The sequence below is a fragment of the Tamandua tetradactyla genome, chromosome 20 (assembly GCF_023851605.1).
Source record: "Tamandua tetradactyla isolate mTamTet1 chromosome 20, mTamTet1.pri, whole genome shotgun sequence".
Classification (NCBI taxonomy): Eukaryota; Metazoa; Chordata; class Mammalia; order Pilosa; family Myrmecophagidae; genus Tamandua; species Tamandua tetradactyla.
The window spans coordinates 4918297-4938707 of record NC_135346.1 but is presented as its reverse complement, the minus strand read 5'-3'; the positions used below and the strand labels follow the sequence as shown (position 1 = coordinate 4938707).

Genomic DNA, 20411 nt, shown 5'->3' with positions numbered 1-20411 from the left:
TTGGCCTCCAGGGATAGCAGTATTGTCCTGTCCATGGAAATTTGGTGGTACTTTGAGCTTTATCTTGACTGAAGTTGCCCTGGTAGCCCTGCCTGGAGTTCCTGTATCCCATACTTTTGGATAAACTTGTGTTGTCAATAGACCTTTATTGTCAGACTGACCTGTAAGTGAGAATAATACCCCTATTGTGGCCCACAGAAGATGTCCCAGCTGGTTCAGAAAGATTTCTTCAAAGAGTAATGTCGTTTTCCATTTTTGTAAAATATCTCGCCATTGGAGAGGGGTTGGGCAGCTGGGCTTGTGGAGAAATTGATGAGTAAAGCCCACCCTGCCTTATACACAGTTTAGGGGCACAGTAAAAGGTTGTTTGGAGCTGCTACCTGAGAATATGGTGATGAACCTAATGTTCCTGGATAATTGTCCCCTGCAATTTGTTAGCACAGAATAAATGCCTCCATGTCTAGGAGAAAGTCAACTGTCTTACCTGCTATTTGTATTTGCACCGTAGGCTCTGGCCCAGTTATTGGATGTCAATGGGGGCTGACAAGAGTGGGTGCCCTCAGTCTTGCAGATCTTGCATTATGATCTAGGACTCAAGGACCTCTGACCCCCTCACCCTGGTGAGTGAGGGGGAAAGAGCCATCCAATGGTCCACTTGTTTACAGTGCCAGCAAACACCCTTAAGTGGTTTGTCCCAATTGAGACAACAGGCTGCACAATGTCTGGGCTTATGGCTATTGAGACATTTGTCACTGGATCCCTTCTGGCCTTTGAAGCCTAACATCATTGCCAGCATCTGGCAGTGTCTAATTTCCTTTTTTTTTTCTTTTTTTCCTGAGCTGTCTATTCATGCACCAGCTCGCAATCATAAAAGACCATGGTTGTGTGGTGTACCATCTCATCTCAGGTGACATCTGGTCTTTGCATTAATCTCTGTAACTTTCTCCTGATATCTAGGGATGATTTGGTAAGAGTTTACCTTTTCAAATAGTCTTGTCTTCCTAGGATCTGGATCTATATAGAGTATGTTTTTTTAAGCCTCATTTAGCTGGTGTAGGAACTGAGTGGTTGTCTCTTTGGGACCCTGAGATATGTTGACAATTACTGAAAAATTAACAGCCTTAAGTGAGGTTGCCTTAAGCCCTGCCTTGAGACAATTCACTAACTGTTTTCCAGAGTTCCTGTTCTCCTCGTCATCACAATCCCACTCTGGATCTGCAGTTGGGACTACCACATCTCCCGAGGGAGATTTGATTTCATCAGTCATATGACCTTTGTCTGCCCGTTTCTTTGCTTTCCTTATTACTCTCTTTTGATCTTCACCAGTCAAAGTCTGCCTGAAAATTCCATAGTATCCTTCCAGTGAGATCAAAGATTATTTGATCTGGTAAGATCATTAAATTCCTCTGTGTACTTAGTTGGGTTGTCTGAGAAAACTCCGAATTTCTACTTTAATTTGTTTAGGTTTTGCTAAGGTAAAGACCCAGTGCACCACTACTGTCTTTGGTGCCGTATTTCCTTATTTGGGACCTCCATCAGTGGCATCTGGTGAGAGGACTGTGGATATACTGGGGGTGTATCATCAAGCACCCAGGGAGAAGGGGAAGGAGCAGGATGAATGGGAGTTGTTGGTTCTAATAGTTTAGATTCAGGCACCGCTAGTGTATATTTGGTGCATGGCTCCTTGGATTTCCTTACAGCAAAGAAAAGCTGTATATAGGAGATTTCTGACCACTTGCCCTCCTGCTTACAATATAGATCTAATTATAAAATGGTGTTAAAATTTAGGGTCCAATGCTTCAGCCAATTTTCTTGTTCCCCTAGAGGGTGCAGGGGCCAGGCCATATTACAAATGAATATTAGCCTACTCTTCCAAGGTTGTTTGGGTTGAAACTATTCCAGTTTCTAAGGAGATAAGCAAGGGGGCTGTTGAAGCTAAGGACTCCTGATGGCACATTACCCATATGGAAACAAAAGGAAAGGCATTACCTGGTGCACCTCAGATATGCCTGATAGAGCCTCACAGAAGGTGCACCTCTGAGGGCATGATGATCCTGGTAGTGGGGCCAAGGGCCAGCTAGGGTTCTCCAGAGAGCCTCTATGTCCCATTGGGCCTCTCTGCTCCAAGGAAGATGTCTTATACACAACAAATAGAACGTTTGGGAATCTTACCCCAAGAAGCCTTTACCTGTGATGGTGAGCTGGTAGATGGGGTGAAGCCAGGAGGGAAGATGCAGGAGTGTAAGATTCTACTGCCATAGAACCAGAAGGAGCAGAGGGCAGATGAACAGACATTTAGTGCCAAAGTTTGTGTCCCACAACCAGCTTCCCCTCAGTGCCCAGGTGTATGCCTCTACCCTGGCATCAATGGATGCCTGGCACCTAAGTTACAGAAAACCAGGGACTTCACCAATATTTGGAATAATTTCTGAGAAGACCCACAGACCAAGGTGGGTAAAGCCCTCCAGATATCCCTCTCCTCAGTTTCAGATGGGAAAGGATGACTGCAAAAAGAGATATGAAAGAGAACCACCAGGAAGATGTTCCAGGGAAAATTCTGAGTTCAGAACATAGGAAAACAGATTGGACAAGGTGAGAGGGGAGGAGAGTAAGGGAACAAAGGCCCAAAAAGTTGTTGGAGGTAGCTTCCTGGGTGGGGGACTCTATATTTAGAGTGGAGACCCTCAAGAAAGGATTGAATAGTAAAATTTTCAGCCATGTTGAGAAATGAGGATCAAGATTAGTTTACAGAAGAAACTGAGGTCCCAACAGTTTAAGACAGAGAATGCTACCAGATAAAAGAGAATTTTCAAGCAGGGCAGAGAACAAGGCAAATCAGTTCAAGGACAGAGAGACTGAACAGATGGAGAAGGAAAAGAAATACCAAAAGAAAAAAAAAAAACCTGCACAGGCCAAGACATGGTGAATGACAGGGAGAACCATAGATTTGAGACTAGATCCCAAGTTTTGGCACCAGAATTAAATTGGCTGACCTTACCTTGCTGGAAGTCATGGTCCTTGACTCACCAAGACAAAGAATTGAAACTTGAGTAGAAGTCGGAAGAGCAAGGTGATTTACTAAAAGCAGCAAGTAAAAAGTGGAAGAAATACATCCTAGAGAAGACAGATTCAAATGCTGAAGAACCAGGCTGCTGCCAATTACAGTTTTAGTTTAGAGTTTTCTGGGATCAGCTGATGGTAGTATTGCACACTCGTTACTGGGGATTTTTTTAGTTTTTCTCCCTTGAGACTTTTTTCCTGCTCTAACAGAATGTTCTGACTGCACTTTGCTCAATTTAACCTTCTGTTAAAGGTGGTTTTACACTTCTGGGGGAGGCTTTTATGTGGTTCCTTTTTCCCATGAGGTGGGTTCATGACTTCCTAACTACCTAACAATGTGACCTACTGAGTTATGGGTGGGACCTGTGAATTAGTTGGCTTCCAGGGAGATGTGTCTCCACCCATTGAAGGTGGGGTTTCTTACTGGATATGTTCAAGAGGGAACTGCTTTGGAAAAACCAGCAGAGCTGCCGGAGCCAACATGAGACCAAGATGTTAAGAGATGCTGAAAGTAAATGCTCCTGGGGAAACTGTTAGAAACCAGAAACCAAAGACCCCAGCAGACACAGTCATGTGTATTCACAGCTGAAAGAGTTATTCTGGATCCTTCAGCCTTTCTTGAATCAGGTATCTCACTGGATATCCTAGTTGAAGCTATTTATGGCCTTAGAACTGTAAACATGAAACTTAATAAATTCTCTTTCTAAAAGCCATTCCATTTCTGTTATATTGCATTCGGGTGTCTTTATCAAACGAAAACATCCTCTAATAAGCACACTGAGAACAATCCTTCTACTTCCTGTCTTGTCATGCAGAAAGCTGGATCTCTTGGAAGCAGACATGGTTAAAGAATTTTAGTACATGTAGTAATAAATAAGAAAAGTTACGTATTTCCCACAAACTTTAATACCTCAGCTATGTTAAAAGTCTCAGATAAATCCACAGAGTATAAAATATAAAGAACACATTCTCAGACCACAGGAATTAAAAGAAGAAATTTACTCATTCAAACATATTTACAGATTTAAGGAAAGATTTTAAGCACATTTGAATTATCTTTGTTTATAAAAAGTGGAAGTCAAATCTTGAAACAGGAAAGACTTAGAATTAGTTAAATAAAGAATTGGGATCTGTGCACCCTGCTTGATTATCAAAATAAACAAGAGAAAAGGTGAGTTAGGAGGTGGCCTGAGATGATCTAGTGTCCACTGGCTCTCACTGACTTCCTGGAAGCATTGGTCTGAACTGGCCTTTGAGTGATTTCAGCAAAAGCATGAAATTTGCCATTTCGTAATTTGAAATTTAATGCTAGCATTTTTATGATGTTACAGTTTGTATCTAGATGAGAAATTTCTTAATCAGAAGCCATTTATTTCTAAACTTCTCTGATATAGTTACCGCTGGATGTCTCAGAAACCTGGATTCCTTGCATGCCATGACAGCTTGTGAGGCACCTGAACATGTGTGTGTTGTGTGTGTATGTGTGTGTGTGCATGTGCATGCAGGCATGCACTTTATGAAAAATCATCCTTTGAATCACAGGACATTAAATAATACTTAAAATAAAACTGACTCTAAAAACTGAAATTAAGGTTCAATAAAAATGACAGAATAGGAAACTCCAAAAGCCTGCCCTTTAACAAAATCAGTGAATACACAGACAAGGAATGTTAAAATCAACTGTATCAGAACACTGGGCACTAATAAAGGGTTTGCAAAATCAGGCAAATGCTTATTTAAAAAATCTCAGTCTTGATAAGAGAGCTTTGGGGCATTCTAACTTGACCTGACCCCATCCTCTGCTCCCAGCTAACCAGATGCCTTATAGAAACCCTTACTTCCAATGGGACCTTAAAATGGAGGAACCAGCACAGAGCAGAATCTCAAAGAATTGTGGTGTTTAATGTTCTATGTGGTAGCTCCAGGAAAAACCTTCTCAAAGTCTGGACTTTATGTTACCTACTACAGAACACACCTAAGGCATAGGTAGCTATTGAGAGAACATTTCTTGAAAGCATTTAAAGGCAAATGCTTTAGCCACTATCTCTAGAGAAATGAATAACTATTGGAGGAAGAAATAGACAAATCTAAAATTTTCAGAGGAAACGACAGGAAATGGGATGTTTTGAGTAGTACAGATTTTGTAAAGTTGCCACATAATACTGGAAATTTGGAAAATATCACATATTTCTATGGCTGGGTACATGATTACAAAGGACCTGAGAGGGCCATAAATTCTCACCTCTGGCTGACTTTCAGTCTCTGCTCAAGGGAGACATGAGGGCTGGGGCTGAGTTTGAAACTTCCTGGCTAGCAAACATGGCACACTTAAATATATATATGGGGCTGCTTTGCAAAGGCTTGGACATTTTTCTTTTTCTCCAGGTGCTTAAGGATATGTTCCAAATCATAGCTGACCACTGTTAGAACAAAGACTTTAGTGGGCATGCATAATGAAGAATACAGACTAAAATATCAATGAATTAAAGACACCAAGTAAACAGACATCTAGACCAGCAGCAATGAAAAAAGCATGGGGAAGAAAAAAATGACAAATTATAATATTCAAAATGTCCAGTTTTAAGTAAAACCAAAAACCTGTGAGGCATGCAAAGAAACAAGTATGTTCAATACTCATGAAAGACAGAAATGCATAAAACTGTCCCCAAGGAAGACCAGACATTGGACTTAATAGACAAAAACTGTAAATCAACTATTTTATTTGGACTAACAGATCAGAAGCTATGTGCAAAGAATAAAAGGAAACCACTAGAACGATGTCTCACCAAATATAAAATGCTGATAAAGAGATAAAAAGTAATGAAACAAATGGAAATAATGGCATTAAAGAGAAAAGGAGTTGAAAGGAAAACTTTACAAGACAGTTTCAGCAGTAGATTTCTTGCTTACACTGCCAACAAACGGGGGATAGGAACTCAAGTAAAGGAGAGAAAGACTGATATTTTAACTTTTTACTTGAAAAGTACTTCAACATTTCACAAAAGCAGCATAAAGAAGAATAGCACAAAGACCACACATATAACTTCATTAGTTTTAAAACATTCTGTTGTGTTAACATATATACACCTCTTGCTTTCTCTCTCTCTCTCCCTCTCTCTCTATTTCTCTCCCTCCATTATTTGAGAATTAGTTTCATAGCTGATGAAGTTTTACCTCTAAATGTTTTCATTTTTCTTTCTTAAAAAAGATAGGAAATACACATAGAGTATATTTACAGTGCATTTATCAACATTTATACAATATGATTGTCTAATAAGTTTTGAAAGGAAAAGCAGTAAAAAAGTGAAAAGCTATCTATTACAATAAAAAAGCTCCTTAAAAAGGGGGTGGGGGAGAGGGTGGTGCACCACTGGGTCAGTGGCAGAATTCTCACCTGCTGTGTCAGAGACCCGGGTTCGACACCCAGAGCTTGCCTATTACAAAAAAAAAAAAAAAATAGCATTGGTATAAAATTTAAAATTCTATTGTGTAAAGAATATGTAATTACACAAATTTCCTATTTTACTGTTTCCTGAGAGACAGGTCATACATTCAACCTTTTCTTCAGAGCTCCCATAACATCCTTATTCCTGAGACTGTAGACTGAAGACTTTAGCACAGGAGTGAGTATGGTGTAGAAGAAGGACACCACCATGTCCTTCTCAGGAGTGTGGAAGGAGCTGGGGAGTATGTTGGTGTAGATGGCGGCCCCATAGAACAGGGTGATAACAGTCATGTGGGAGGAACAGGTGGCAAACACCTTCTTCCGACCGTTCACTGAGTTCACCCTGTGGATGGTGAAGATGATGAAGGTGTAGGAGCTTGAAATGACTACCACAGGGATGAGGAGCATGAAGACACAGCACAGGTACAAGAGTGTGTCCACAAGAGAGGTGTCAGAGCAGGAGAGCTTCAACATCGCAGGGACCTCGCAGAAGAAGTGACGAATCTCTCGGGATCTACAGAAGGGGAAGGACATGGTGGTGGGAGTGAGCATGAAGCCGTCCACTGAGCCCAAGAACCAGCAGCCAGATGCCAAGAGGAGACAGACCCTGTGGTTCATGAGGACAGTGTAGTGCAGCAGATGGCAGATGGCCATGTACCGATCATAGGCCATGGCAGCTAGAAGGAAACATTCTGAACCTACTAGAGTCAAGTAGAGGAAAATCTGTATCCCACACTCTGGGACTGCGATATTATTGACACCCATGACTTGGTCCATGACCATCTTGGGCACAGTGACAGAAATGGACATCACATCCATGAGAGACAACTGGATGATGAAAAAGTACAGGGTGTGTAGAGGTGGGCATCACAATATATCAGAAGGATCAGGGTGGCATTTCCAGACAAGGCCATCAAGAAAATCACAGTAATGATTGCACAAAGGAGAGCTGGGTGTTTGGATTGACTGAAGAGTCCCATCAGGATGAAAGCAGAACTTCCAGTGTGGTTGGACAGCTACGTGGTATGGTCCATGAGCATTCACCTAAGAGTACCAAGGAGAACATTGGGGTTTCATGGATCACCTATGGGAGTGCAACATTTTGACAGGTATGTTCAGAAAGAATGTACGTGTGTATGCCGATCCAATTATGCTTAACAAGGGAAAGTTCCACGGGCCTGCTGGTTTGGGGATTATAATTGCCTATAATTCTTAATTTACTTTTAAAATGAATAGATTCACAAATGTGGGTTTTAAGGAGTTGTTACTTCTATTGAAATTGCCTCAGCTCAGGGTGATGAGATTTGCTGCTAATAGTGTAATATGTCAACACGTACTGAAAATTTGAATGATCCTTGTCCTATGCAATCACAAAGAATGAACCATTGAAAACTTGATAAAATAAAACTCCTCATCCTAGAGGTTTTGGTATGGAGATCTGAATTGAATTAACATATCTGGTTTGAGGATTCACCTGTGATCTTAAAACATCTTGGAGCTTTATCCTATAAAAAGGCCTTCAGAAAATAACTGAAACTTTATTTGGGGAAAACATATACTAAATGTTTGACTGCCCTTTGTCCCTATGATCTGCCTGCCAAGTGAGGCAATGTGATGTTTTGGGTCAAGGCATGCAGCCTCACACACATGGTAGAGTCCTTATGATTCAACAGACCCTCAGAGAACCCAAGAATAGAGCCAGACTCTGCAGCCAGGTTGCAGCTGTGACCCACGTTCCCCTTGACCTAAACTGCACTCTGCAAGTTACTAAAGCCTGAATTCCTCAGGCTACTCTACATGACAATGGGATAAGAAGAAAGGTTGGCATTTATATATGGTGAGGATTAAATGTAGTAAAAACGAAAATACTCAGAACATTGCCAATCACAGTTGGATATGCACATACAAAATTAGTAATAGAATTAATATCTAAGCATATTACTTTGTAGACAACAATCAAGACTTGGCTCCATTATGGCTTTATGATATGAGATCCATTATTTCAGGTCTCCAGTTTTAGTATCCTATTCATAGATTCAAGAGTTTGGATTTGATTATTTTTGCAGTCCCAGACAATTTTTTTTGACACTTGTTTAAACAGAGATTTATGGAGAAGTCCATCTCCATCTAGTTTCTTTCTAACACAGACTTCTCCAAGGTGCAATTCATGTCCTTAAAGTTCCTACAGTTTTCTCTAAATTTAGTAGAGGACTGGAAGAATTAGCATTAGAGGGTCACTGCCATTTACAGATGTGGCACTAGTTGTATTTGTGAACATGATGTGGAACACCAATTTTTCAGGAATGAAGTCTGAGATGCACAGAAGGAAGGTGAACAATGCTGAGATAGCTCTGACTCTGATTCACTCCTCCCTTCCCTATGTTGCTGCTTACAGCTCTCCAGGCATTAGACCCTGAAGACCAAATCAAATTAAATATAGCTTCCATACATTCAAGTTGGATACAGTCTGCCTTCCAGAAAAATAAAGTTATATATATGTGATTTAAAGTAGAATTAGTTATAACTATAAACTAAATAAACGCAATAGATGCAAAATACACCTGGTCATTATAAGAAGAATAATTAATCAAGTCTTCTATGTTCTCTGTTAAGGAGATTAAACTTGTGCATCTTTTCAATTTCTGGAAGATCAAATGTTAAACTTTGAAAATCTTACCAACAGGAATGAAATATCAACTGCTCCATCTGGATAGAATTTAGAAAGCATTACGAGGCAGTGATATTTCTTGGAAAAAAATTATAGCAGTTTCTTGTATATTTTATACTCTTGTAAAAATTCCAAATACTACTGATAATATTTAAATTTATGAAGGATTCCAACTTCTATTATGCTAATACAGTAGGTAACAATGCAAATGCATTTGATTCCTTGATACATGTATCTACAAAATCTAGGATCCTTTGCATAAACAAATATAACTTTGTACCAAATCCCACCCCCACTGGCTGATGGGAGCTGAGCATTACGCAAAATTTAAAAACAGGCTGATCAATGGCAACACACACCTGCTTATTTTGTCTGTGTGCATAGACGAAATGAAGCAAGGACAAGCACAGTGATTAGCACATATGAAGAACTCCAAGCTATCTGCCCTATAAATCGACTGTGGGGAGGAAGGGGAGAAAGAGAGTAGAGGCAGGGCACCATGAAAATCTCTTCAGCAGTTTGATAAATAGAATCACTCCCATCAAGCCACATTTACTGCTCCATCTGGACACCAAACAAAAGAGGCTATGCTATGCACCACACAAGACAAATGTGTTTAATATCAACAGATTAATGCATGTCTAACATAGGGATCATCAGGAGTGACAGCAAAATAACTTCAAGGCTTTATTTGGAGCTTGCTGCACCCCAGGAATTGTTCTAGGGTTTTATCACATTTAATCTACCCCAAGAATGAAAGAGGAACTTACTTTTACCTTATCTTCTTTTTTATATTAGAAAGTTTGGGTTCCTAGGGTTTAGCCTGAAGCCGTACAACTAGCTGGGGGAGAACTTGCCTTTTGCTCAGAGGTGGGGCCCAGGACCTCTAACTCTAGGCTCTATCAGGTACCCAGTCCAACCTCTGCCATCCTTCAATGTGGACTTTAAGGCTCTCTCCCGTGCTTATTCCCATTAGGGAAACATAATGATGGTACAGGCTTTTTTTTTGATGGGCAGGCACCAGAAATTGAACCCGGGTCTCCAGCATGGCAGCTGACAATTCTGCCACCTAACCTCTGTTGTACCACCCCAGACTTTTGAAATAGTGTTTACTACAAAAAATCTCCCCTATTCAAAACAGGACCAGAAACACCTATGTGAAGTTTTAGTCTCAGGAAGGAAATAAATCACATATAATATATTGGAGGAAAATGTACACTTTTGTCCAAAATTAATTGGAAATCAAAACCCTTTTCATAATATGCAGCTGCAAATGAAATTATGTAAATTGATTCAAAGTAGAAGACATGGTTTTTCTCCATTAAAATAGATAACGGGGGGAAATTGAGAGGATATTGTCAAGAATGCAGAGGCTGTGTAGCACAGAGAGGGGAGGACACGGGTTACCCTTTTGCTCCTGCAGGCCTATCTGAGTCTGGCTGAAGGCACCATCCGATGCTGCTGCAGAACTCATGTAGGTGAACAGTTGAGAGTGGCTGCAGCTAAATGTACAAGAAGTAGGGAAGTTACATCACCCAAACTTCTCTCTGCCTATCAGCGCAGTAGACTCAAGTTTTCTGTTGATAACCCCCTCTGGGCCTTTGAAGCAGAATTCAATTAAGAGGGCTAAAAAGTTCATAGATACCTTCATTGCACGTCTTCTTTTTTCAACTCATCTTTTTTTCCAACCCTCCTTTATTGTTAAACCCAATGTGCATCGATATCTGAACCAATATTAGTAAAGATATCAAACCTCACCATCAATAAGAATTTTATCTATGAAAAATGAGTTACTTTATATATAGCACTTCTCACTTTCAAAGCCACAGAATCTAAAACTCAGAGTTCGACTACATCATCAAATCCAACACCACCCATCAGTACTGTGGACACGCTAGGACTGAGTTCACCTCCGTAACATCTTTATACCTTCACTCCCCATTAGGTTCCTTATTGTTCTTTTCCTCCTCCTACTGCTCACTTTAATCTATGTTGCCTTGTTTATACATCGAAGTTTTTAAATTTATTTATGAAACATAAACACATACAAACACAAACATTCTTACCATATGATCATTCCATTCTTGTCATGTAATCAATAACTCACAATATCATCACATAGCTGTGTATTCATCATCGTGATCATTTCTGAGAACATATGCATCTCAGTTTAAAGTGTTTGTTGTTATGTTAAATGTTAAGCTGATTACAAACAAAATCTAAAAATTCAAACATGTACACAAAAATTTTTAAAAACATCCATTATGTATTCACTTAGACAAAACCACACTTTAAAAATCATAACCTGCCCCAAAACTGCAAAAATTCATTGAATGCATACCAAGTTCCAGATTGTTCGGATAAAAGATGGAACAGGATAGAAGCAAGACCCACCCTTTTGGAAGTTGCAGCCAAATATTTATGAATTTTTTTTCTATATGAGTGTTTGTAATGATTTCCATCACTTTCACCCTATGTCAAAGAGTTTCTGGAAACATGCCCTTTTCTTTAGTGGGTCCACACTTGCCTGTCTTATCCTCCTCAGAACCACCGGCATACTCACAATTCTGGTTTCCTATAAGCCTCTTCATGCGGAGGCAGAGGGAAGAGCAGGGTAGGGACCACAGGAGTAGGTACCCGTGGTGGGTGGGGGAAAAACAAATCACTTCTGACAACTGCAGTAACAGTTGTGGGCAACATGGACCAACTTCACTGACGGGCACGTGGGTCTGGGGGACTCACGTTAGTGGGCTGGATTCCACCCGCGACCCTGGGGCATGGCATCTCCATAAGCCTAGAAGTGAGAGGCATGGAGATTCGGGTTTGATGACTTCCTGGGACTTGAGGAACAGCACTCCTCTCACTGGCTTCCAGTGTTGTTGTCCAGCGGTAGAAACAGCCTCCTGCTTTAAATTCCTTTTGAAAATGGCTAAAGTGCTTTAATATGATCATACACTAACCAATTTGCTTAATATTCCATCAAATGAATTATACCACACTTATAATCACCTTTAATATTTCAGACATTCCATGTGTCAAATACCTAAATTACCCAGTGTGGTGAGATAAAATGTGTACATGGAAATTGTTCTCTGGATTTTAGTTTTCTTAAGATAAATTACCAGACTGTTAAAAAAAAAATCCTTCAGGTCCCTTAGCACAAAGCTTTGACTTGCTTATCCACAAGCTTGTATACATTGTGCTACAACATCAAACTTCACATGCGTGAGCTCTACTACTATAGTGACACTGGTGGTATCATATGCTGAGTGTGTTTTTCCATCACCATCACCCATACTATTCTAAAGGTAAGCACCAAGTCAAATTCAACACTGAGATCTAGGTCTTTTCTCAGCCACTTTTGTTACAACCATGGTCACAAATCACAAGTTTGACTTACATCTCCTTATGAACTGTTTCCTTTGCATGTGGTTAGCAAAGCAATTTATGTCCCTTTTTGCACTATATGCATAGACAAATACACCCATGTTCAAATTTCTTGGAGAAAGTAGCCATGTATTATTCATATTTAAATCGTATTTACCTATGATTTTGCATTGTGCTCTACAGCATAAAGAATGTTTGTGAACACATGGAGACTGTTAGATAACTTGCTTCTCTTTCTCTGGGTAATTAACCACATGCTTCAAAACTCGGCTGCAATGTCATCTCATGCAGGGTACGTTCCCTCAATCTTCCTTTCACTGTGGTTAATATATTTTTCTCAGTCCGTGATGTAGTCCTGGATCCTAAATCTTCCACATGGTACAAACAATTGCAGCGTAGTGATCACCTCTAGGTGCCTTCAGGGTTGGGGCACATTGAACAGTCTCATCCACAATGAAGGTGTGTGCATGAGTGAACTCTCTCAGTAACAAGTAGTCATGTTGAACTGAACATATCTGCTAAGATACTATGTAACTTACGCTGTCACCAAACACAGAGTAGGAATGCAAAAAAAGGGGTAAACACTCATATTTTACTATTTGGAAATAATTTCAAATTATCATAAAACTTGCATGAATAAGAATAGTAAAAATACACCCATAAACCTTTAGCACAATTGTAAATTGTTTTGTTTTGATAATATATATGCAATTCAAAATTTCCCATTTTAATCACTTTTAATGAATTTCATCCTTTCCACCACCCACCTTCACTCTTTGGTATTTGAGAATCAGCGGTACACTTCATGATACTTCCATTATGTATTTCCTATGGAATCACCATTCAATTATCAGCTTCACTAAATGTAACATAGATTCAATATGTTTGTCTAATATATTTTAAAGGAAATGCACTATAAAAATGAACATATCTCTAAATCAGAGAAATAGCTCCTTAGAAAAATGGGTGGAGATAAAGTGGGGTTCCATGATATCAGTATCTGAGAACCAACATTGGCATAAGATTTAAGATTCTTATGGATAAAGAAAAGGAAAAGAATTTATTGTTACCTAGATTTCCTAGTTTACTGTTTCTTGACAACAAGTCTGACATTCAGCGTTTTCTTCAGAGCCCCCATAACATCTTTATTCCTGAGACTGTAGACTAAAGGGTTCAGCACATGAGTGAGTATGGTGTAGAAGAAGGACACCACCATGTCCTTCTCTGGGGTGTGGAAGGAGCTGGGCAGCATGTAGGTGTAGATGCCGGCCCCATAGAACAGGGTGACCACAGTCATGTGGGAGGAGCAGGTGGCAAACGCTTTCTTGCGACCCTCTGCTGAGTTCATCCTGTGGATGGTGAGGATGATGAAGGTGTAGGAGCTTGAAATGACTGTCACAGGGATGAGGAGCATGAGGACACAGCACAGGTACATAAGAGACTCAATGAATGAGGTGTCAGAGCAGGAGAGCTTTGTTATGGCAGGGACCTCACAGAAGAAGTGACGGATCTCTCGGGATCTACAGAAGGGGAAGGACATGGTCATAGGAGTGAGCATGAAGCCGTCTACTGAGCCCAAGAACCAGCAGCCAGATGCCAAGAGGGCATAGACCTTGTGGTTCATGAGGATAGGGTAGCGGAGAGGATGGCAGATGGCCACATACCGGTCATAGGCCATGGCAGCTAGAAGGAAAAATTCTGAGCCTACTAGGGTCAAGCAGAGGAACATCTGTATCCCACACTCTGGAACTGAGATCTTACTGACACCCATGACCTGGTCCATGAGCATCTTGGGCACAGTGACAGAAATGGACATAATATCCATGAGAGACAACTGGCTGATGAAAAAGTACATAGGTGTGTGGAGGTGGGCCTCCGAGTGTATCAGAAGAATCAGGATGGCATTTCCAGACAGGGCCGTCAGGAAAATCGCAAAAATGACCACACAAAGGAGAGCGGGGTGTTTGGATTGGCTGAAGAGTCCCATCAGGATGAAAGCAAAACTTCCAGTGTGGTTGGAAAGCCATGTTGTATTGTCCATTAGCATTCACCTAAGAGCACCAAGAGAACATCGGGGTTATAGGGATCACTTCTGGGGGCTCAACCCCCTGATAGGTATGTTCAGGTAGAGTGTGAGTGTGTGTGCATGTGTGCATGTGTGTGTGTGCAAATGCGATTGTGCTCAGCAAGTGAAGTCCCATGGGCCTATTGATTTGGGGACTATAAATTACCTGTGATTCCCACTTTACTTGAAAAATGAATGGATTCACAAACGTGGGTTGGTTGACAGTATTGTTAAATTCTACCGCGGATGCCCAGTTATGGGAGATGAGTTTTTGTCAATAGTGTGATTAATCAACGTGTACTGAAAATGTGAGCAATCACCCTATGCAAACACAAGAATTAATCATTTTTAAAAAAGAGTCTCCTATGTCTAGAGTTTTGTTATGGGGGTCTGTATTGAATTAACATCTCTGGCCTAAGGACTGATCTGTGATCTTAAAACCTATTGAGGGTGTATCTCATATAACAAGCATTAGAAAAGTGACTGAAACCATATTTGTGGTCAAGCCATACAAAATATTTGATTCTCTTTGCTGAAATGATTGCCTTGCCCTGTGGTTGCATGGAGGTGTGCAGCCTGAACCGAAGATGTCATCTTCATGGCTGAACTGACCCTCAAAAAACTCAAGGGGTAGAGGATGAGCGGCCCAGTTCTTGCAGCTAGACTGCAGCCATGCCTCCAGTTTCCCTCCACCTGCACTGCTCCCGCGTCAGGTTTCTAAACGCTCCATTCCTCTGTGTTTCTCTACATGCAAAGGAGATAAGAACAAAGCTTGACCTTCCTATATGGTGAGGGATAAATGAGTTAACATAATGAAAATGTTCAGAATATCACCCATCAGAGACGGATTTACACATACACTTAGTATCTAAGCATAGTACTGGGCAAAAATAAGAGTTGGCTCATTATTGCCTTATGATGTGAGATCCATTCTTTCAGTTCTCCAGTTTCAGTATTCTATTTATGGACTTAAAATTTAAGTTTGATAATTTCTTCTTTTTTTCTAACTGGTATCTGGTGCACTTTCTCGTGCCTTCTACATATGAATAAAAAGAATTATGTAAGAATTGGCTCTCACTTACTGACTCACTATGTACAATAAACTACTTCTTGTCTCTGGTTTCAGGATCTTCTTCATAGGCTAACGAATTTGGATTTTATAATTTCTACACTTTCAAAGATCTTATTCACTTTTTTAGCCCCTGATTAAATGGAGCTTTATAGAGAATACAGTTTCTACCTTGTTTCTGTATACCACATGCTTTTACAAGGCACAATTTATCCTACAATTTCCTGTAAATCTTATGGCAGTGGAAAAAACAGCAGTAATGATACTACCATTTACAGGGAAGGCTTTAGTGCCTTTGAAGAACATCATCTGCCTTAGTACTCACCACACCGATTTGTCAGGAATGGACGCTGTGATGCAGAGGGAAACGGAACAACACTTAGAAGTCTCTGACTCCAAATCTCTGATTCCCTCCCATGTATTACTGCACAAGCTCTCTAGGTGTTAGACCTTGAAGATGAATCAAAGATTAATTTAGCTTCATTGCATTTAAGGAGAACAAAATCTGCCTCTTCAGGAATCAAATCTTTATTTAAATATACTTTAAAATAGAACTAAGAATGGTGACAAAATGCTTAAAGAAATAGATGCAAAAAATACCTGGTCTTTCCAGAGAGTATCATTAATAATTTCTTCCACAGTTTCTGTTAAGGAATGAAATATTCTCTTTCTGTAGCATACAAATAGTTGTGAGGCCATAATATTTCAGGAAAACTTTAGAACAGTTTAACATTTATTTTACATTTATATTCTTGAAGCAATTCAAAAGATTACTGTTAGCTTTCAATTTATTAACAAAGTCCTAGGGTGTCAATGTACTAAGCAACAAAGCAAATTTTTTCCCAATCTGTGACCCTTTGCATATACAATATATAAACTTTCTATCAGTCCTACCCTCAATGGCAAGTGGAAGCTGAGCTCTATGCAAAATTGAAAAACAGTCTGAGAAATGGCAAAACATACCTGCTGGTCAAGCTATATATGTAGATGAAGTGAAGCAAGAACTGGATTGTATGAAAAATTCCAAGCTGTCTGCTGATGAATCAATTGTGAGTAGGAGAAAGAGTAGGAAGGCAGGTGGATGGGTGCTGGAAAAATCTATGAAGCAGTTTGTATATGGGGCATCTGTCCTCAAGCCACATTGACTGGTCCACCAAGACAGCAGACAGGGGAGAGGACGCTGTCCTAAACTAGGCAGGGCAACGGGCCTCACTGACCACTCTTATTCTTCTCAATCCAATGGCTAGAGTTTAGTGCCAACAGCTCGGTGCATGTTTAACTATGGGGTTCTCAGTTGTGGTAATTGAGTAATGTTGAGGCTTTGTTTGGAGTTTACTGCTCCTCAGGAATTGTTTTAGATTTTAATCATGCTTAACCTTCCCCAAGAGCCTGCCAGGAACTTACTTTTACTTTCTCTTCTCCTTTGCCAGTTAGAAAATCCAGGTTCTAAGGTAACTGCCTGAAGTCACACTCCTGCAGACGGAGGGCTGAGTTTCAGCTCAGGTGCGGGGCCCTAGCCAGTAACTCTGCCTCGGCTCTCTCAGAGACACAGTGCTACCTCTTCAACTTGGCCTCTATCCCTCCCACAGTCAGTTCCATCAGAGAAGCATAAATATGATCCAGACATTTGTTTCTGAGGTTTACTGTAAAAATGCTCCACATTCAAAAAAAAATCAGAAAAACCTCAGTAAAATTTTAGTCTTAGGAGAACAAACACATCATCCAAAAATATTAGATAAAGGAAACTATATACCCTTTTATCAATAAACAATTGGAAATCAAAAACCCATTTCATAATGTGTGGAAGTAAATGTGTGTTATATAAAAAGATTTAAAGGAAAACACACATCATTTATTTTTCTCCATAAAAATAGAAAAAGGGAAATTGTGGAAATGTAAAAAAACCCACAAGTGGTCTCAAAACAGAATGAAGACATCGGTTACCCTTTTCCTCCTCCAGGTCTCTCTGGTGTCTGGTGAAAGCAGGACACATGCAGAGGGAAAGCAGAGTGTGGCTGTGGTTAAATGTACAGGAGAAGAGAGAAGTGACATCATCCCAAACTGCACTCTGCCCGCTAGGGGAGTGCGTGAAGTTTTTCTGTTGATGAATCCCCTCTGGGACTTTGAAAACAATACAAAAACAAGGGTAGAAAAGTTAGCTCTTACTTTCTCTGGTTTTCGTCTCATCTTTTTTTTCTTACTCCCATTATATTGTTAACCTCAATATGTTTTGAAATCTTAATGAATATTAATCATTTTCTCAAATCTTACCTAGGAAAAATATGAATTAGTTTATATGACATCTTTCATTTTACAAAATATCTTTAGTATAATATATTATTTAATTTTCAAGAAAAGTTTCTGAGATATTGTTATTATTCTAGTCATCACAGTTACAGAATCTGAAACTCAGAGTTCAGTTAACTCATCAAAGGCAACTGTACACAACTGCGCTATGTACACATTAGGATTAAGGCATCTCCTTCACATCGGTCTCTATCGTTCTTCTTTACATTACGTGTTCTGTTACTCCTGTTGTTCATTTAAATCTGTGTTACCTTGTTTTACATTTAATGTTAAAGTATTTGTTTTTATTTTAATTGTTAGCATGTTAATTGTATAAAAATCCAAACACACAAAGTTATATAGAGAAAATATTAAAATCCACCATAATGTAATCTCAAGACAAACACACCCTTCCAAAGTCTTATTTTGTCTTCAAGCTACTGTATTTACTGAGTGTAAACCATGTCCCAAGCTTTTGGGATTAAAGAGGGAATAGGATAGAAGTAAACACTCACTTTCTTTGAATGTACATCTGTCATGGTCAGGTTCATGTGTTAACTTGGCCAGGTGGTGGTACAGAGTTGTCTGGTCTGGCAAGTACTGACTTGTCTGTTACTATGAGGACATTTCATGGACTTAAATCATGATTATGTCAGCTGTATCCACAGCTCAGCTAAGGCGAGTGTCTCCTGCAATGAGTGACACTTAATCTAATCAGCAGGAGGCTTTTAAGGTGGATTCAAAAGAGACAGTTACCCTTCCTGCTTTAGCTGGTGAACCTCTCCTACGGAGTTTATCCAGACCCTTCATTGGAGTCGCCAACTTCACAGCCTGCCCTATGGATTTGGATACATGCATCCCCATGGTTGTCCAGCCAGCCTCTCCTGAAAGTTCTTTGAGGACTTCAACAGAGTTACCTGCTTCTGGCCTAACCTACAGACCTTGGATTCTATGTACCTATGGTTACATGAGACACTTAAATTTTACAACTACGGATAGCTCTGATGATTTTGTTTCTCTACAGAACCCTAGCTAATACAGCTTGGTGCCAAGAGTGGTTATTAAGAAACAGAATCTAAAAAATGCATTTTTATGATTGGTTTTCTACTCTGACTGGACTCAAAGACACTAAGGACTCTGTTTCCGATAATCAGAATGACACTGCCAATACATGGGATGAGTTGGCAAAGAGATAGTCAAAATATCACCATTGGATTCTTCTAATGCTTCACTTCTATGAAGCCAGGCTCTGGAGGATAATGTTTTTGACACCTTTACGAAGTTTTGTGGAAATAGAAAGTATAGAGATGTGGCTTGTTGTTGTTAGACATGCTATATACAATAATGAGGGAAAGAGTTGGGCTGAAGGCTTCAAATGAGAAGCTTATGTACCAAATGACAGATGTAAATGTTTCTATGAGTTCCCTGAAAGAAAACCTTAATTCCTGTAGATGCAGATTTGAGATCTCTGAAAACCAGACTCAAGATCTCCTTGTTAGAGTAGCGACTTTACAATGTAAACTTAAACCTCCATCTTGCATGGTGTCTGACATTAAAGTTAGGCACCGATTGGAAAGGAGTTGGACCCTGAAAAGTGGAATGGTGACATATGGATTGATGATGTCAGTAGAGAGGTTGAAACCCTAGGTCATGTTGAATCTCTTATAGATAACCCTGTAATAATCTGTACTGAAGACATAGCCACCCCACCTCCAACCTTCCCTGAGGAGTTGGCCACCCTGCTTCCACCTGAAGAGATTACCCCTAGAGTGATTAATCATGTTTCACCAGATAAAACTGCAAATGAATGCCCTGAAACAAATGGCTTGGAAGATACTTTTAATTCTTTTCATGACCCACCCCAACCACCCTTCATTTTATTGAGACCTATAACTAGACTAGAGTCACAAGAGGGCCCCAAAAGTGAGGTACAAAGTGTTATCCATGAGGAGATATGTTCTGCTGTAAAAGAACCATGCGTTTTCCAATTATTAAAAACAGAAATCAGGAATGTGTGCAGCAATGGATTTTAAGGACGTGGGATAATGGTGGGAGGAATATAAAGCTGGATCAGGCTGAATTTATTGATATAGACATACAAAGCAAAAATTCTGCATTCAATGTTATAGCTCAAGGAGTTAGAAAAGGCCTTAAAAGTTTGTTTTGATGGTTGGCTGAAACATGGATCAAAAGGTAGCTGACATTACCTTAGGTTGAAATGCCAGAACTGCCCTAGTATAATGTAGATGGGGAATCCAACGGCTAAGAAAGAATGGAGTGTTAGAGAGGATTTATTATGGAAAGCCTGCTTCTATACCCCAGGAATGTCCAGAGGGTGTACCTTTTCAAGAACTGTGAGAAACAAATTTCTGAGACCAGTGCCATCATCCCTGAAGAGCTCTGCAATTGCCCTTATCTGTACATCAGATAT

At 39.9% G+C, this 20411-nt stretch overlaps 1 protein-coding gene and 1 pseudogene across 1 annotated transcript; both read right to left on the bottom strand.

The window, feature by feature from the left end:
- Positions 1-6577: 6577 nt before the first annotated feature.
- Positions 6578-7539, bottom strand: LOC143664412 (olfactory receptor 2T29-like; annotated as a pseudogene).
- A 6105-nt stretch (positions 7540-13644) lies between these two features.
- Positions 13645-14601, bottom strand: LOC143664795 (olfactory receptor 2T29-like). Its single transcript, XM_077138173.1, has one exon. It carries the CDS (start codon positions 14599-14601, stop codon positions 13645-13647), a length of 957 nt encoding a protein of 318 aa, XP_076994288.1.
- Positions 14602-20411: the final 5810 nt, after the last annotated feature.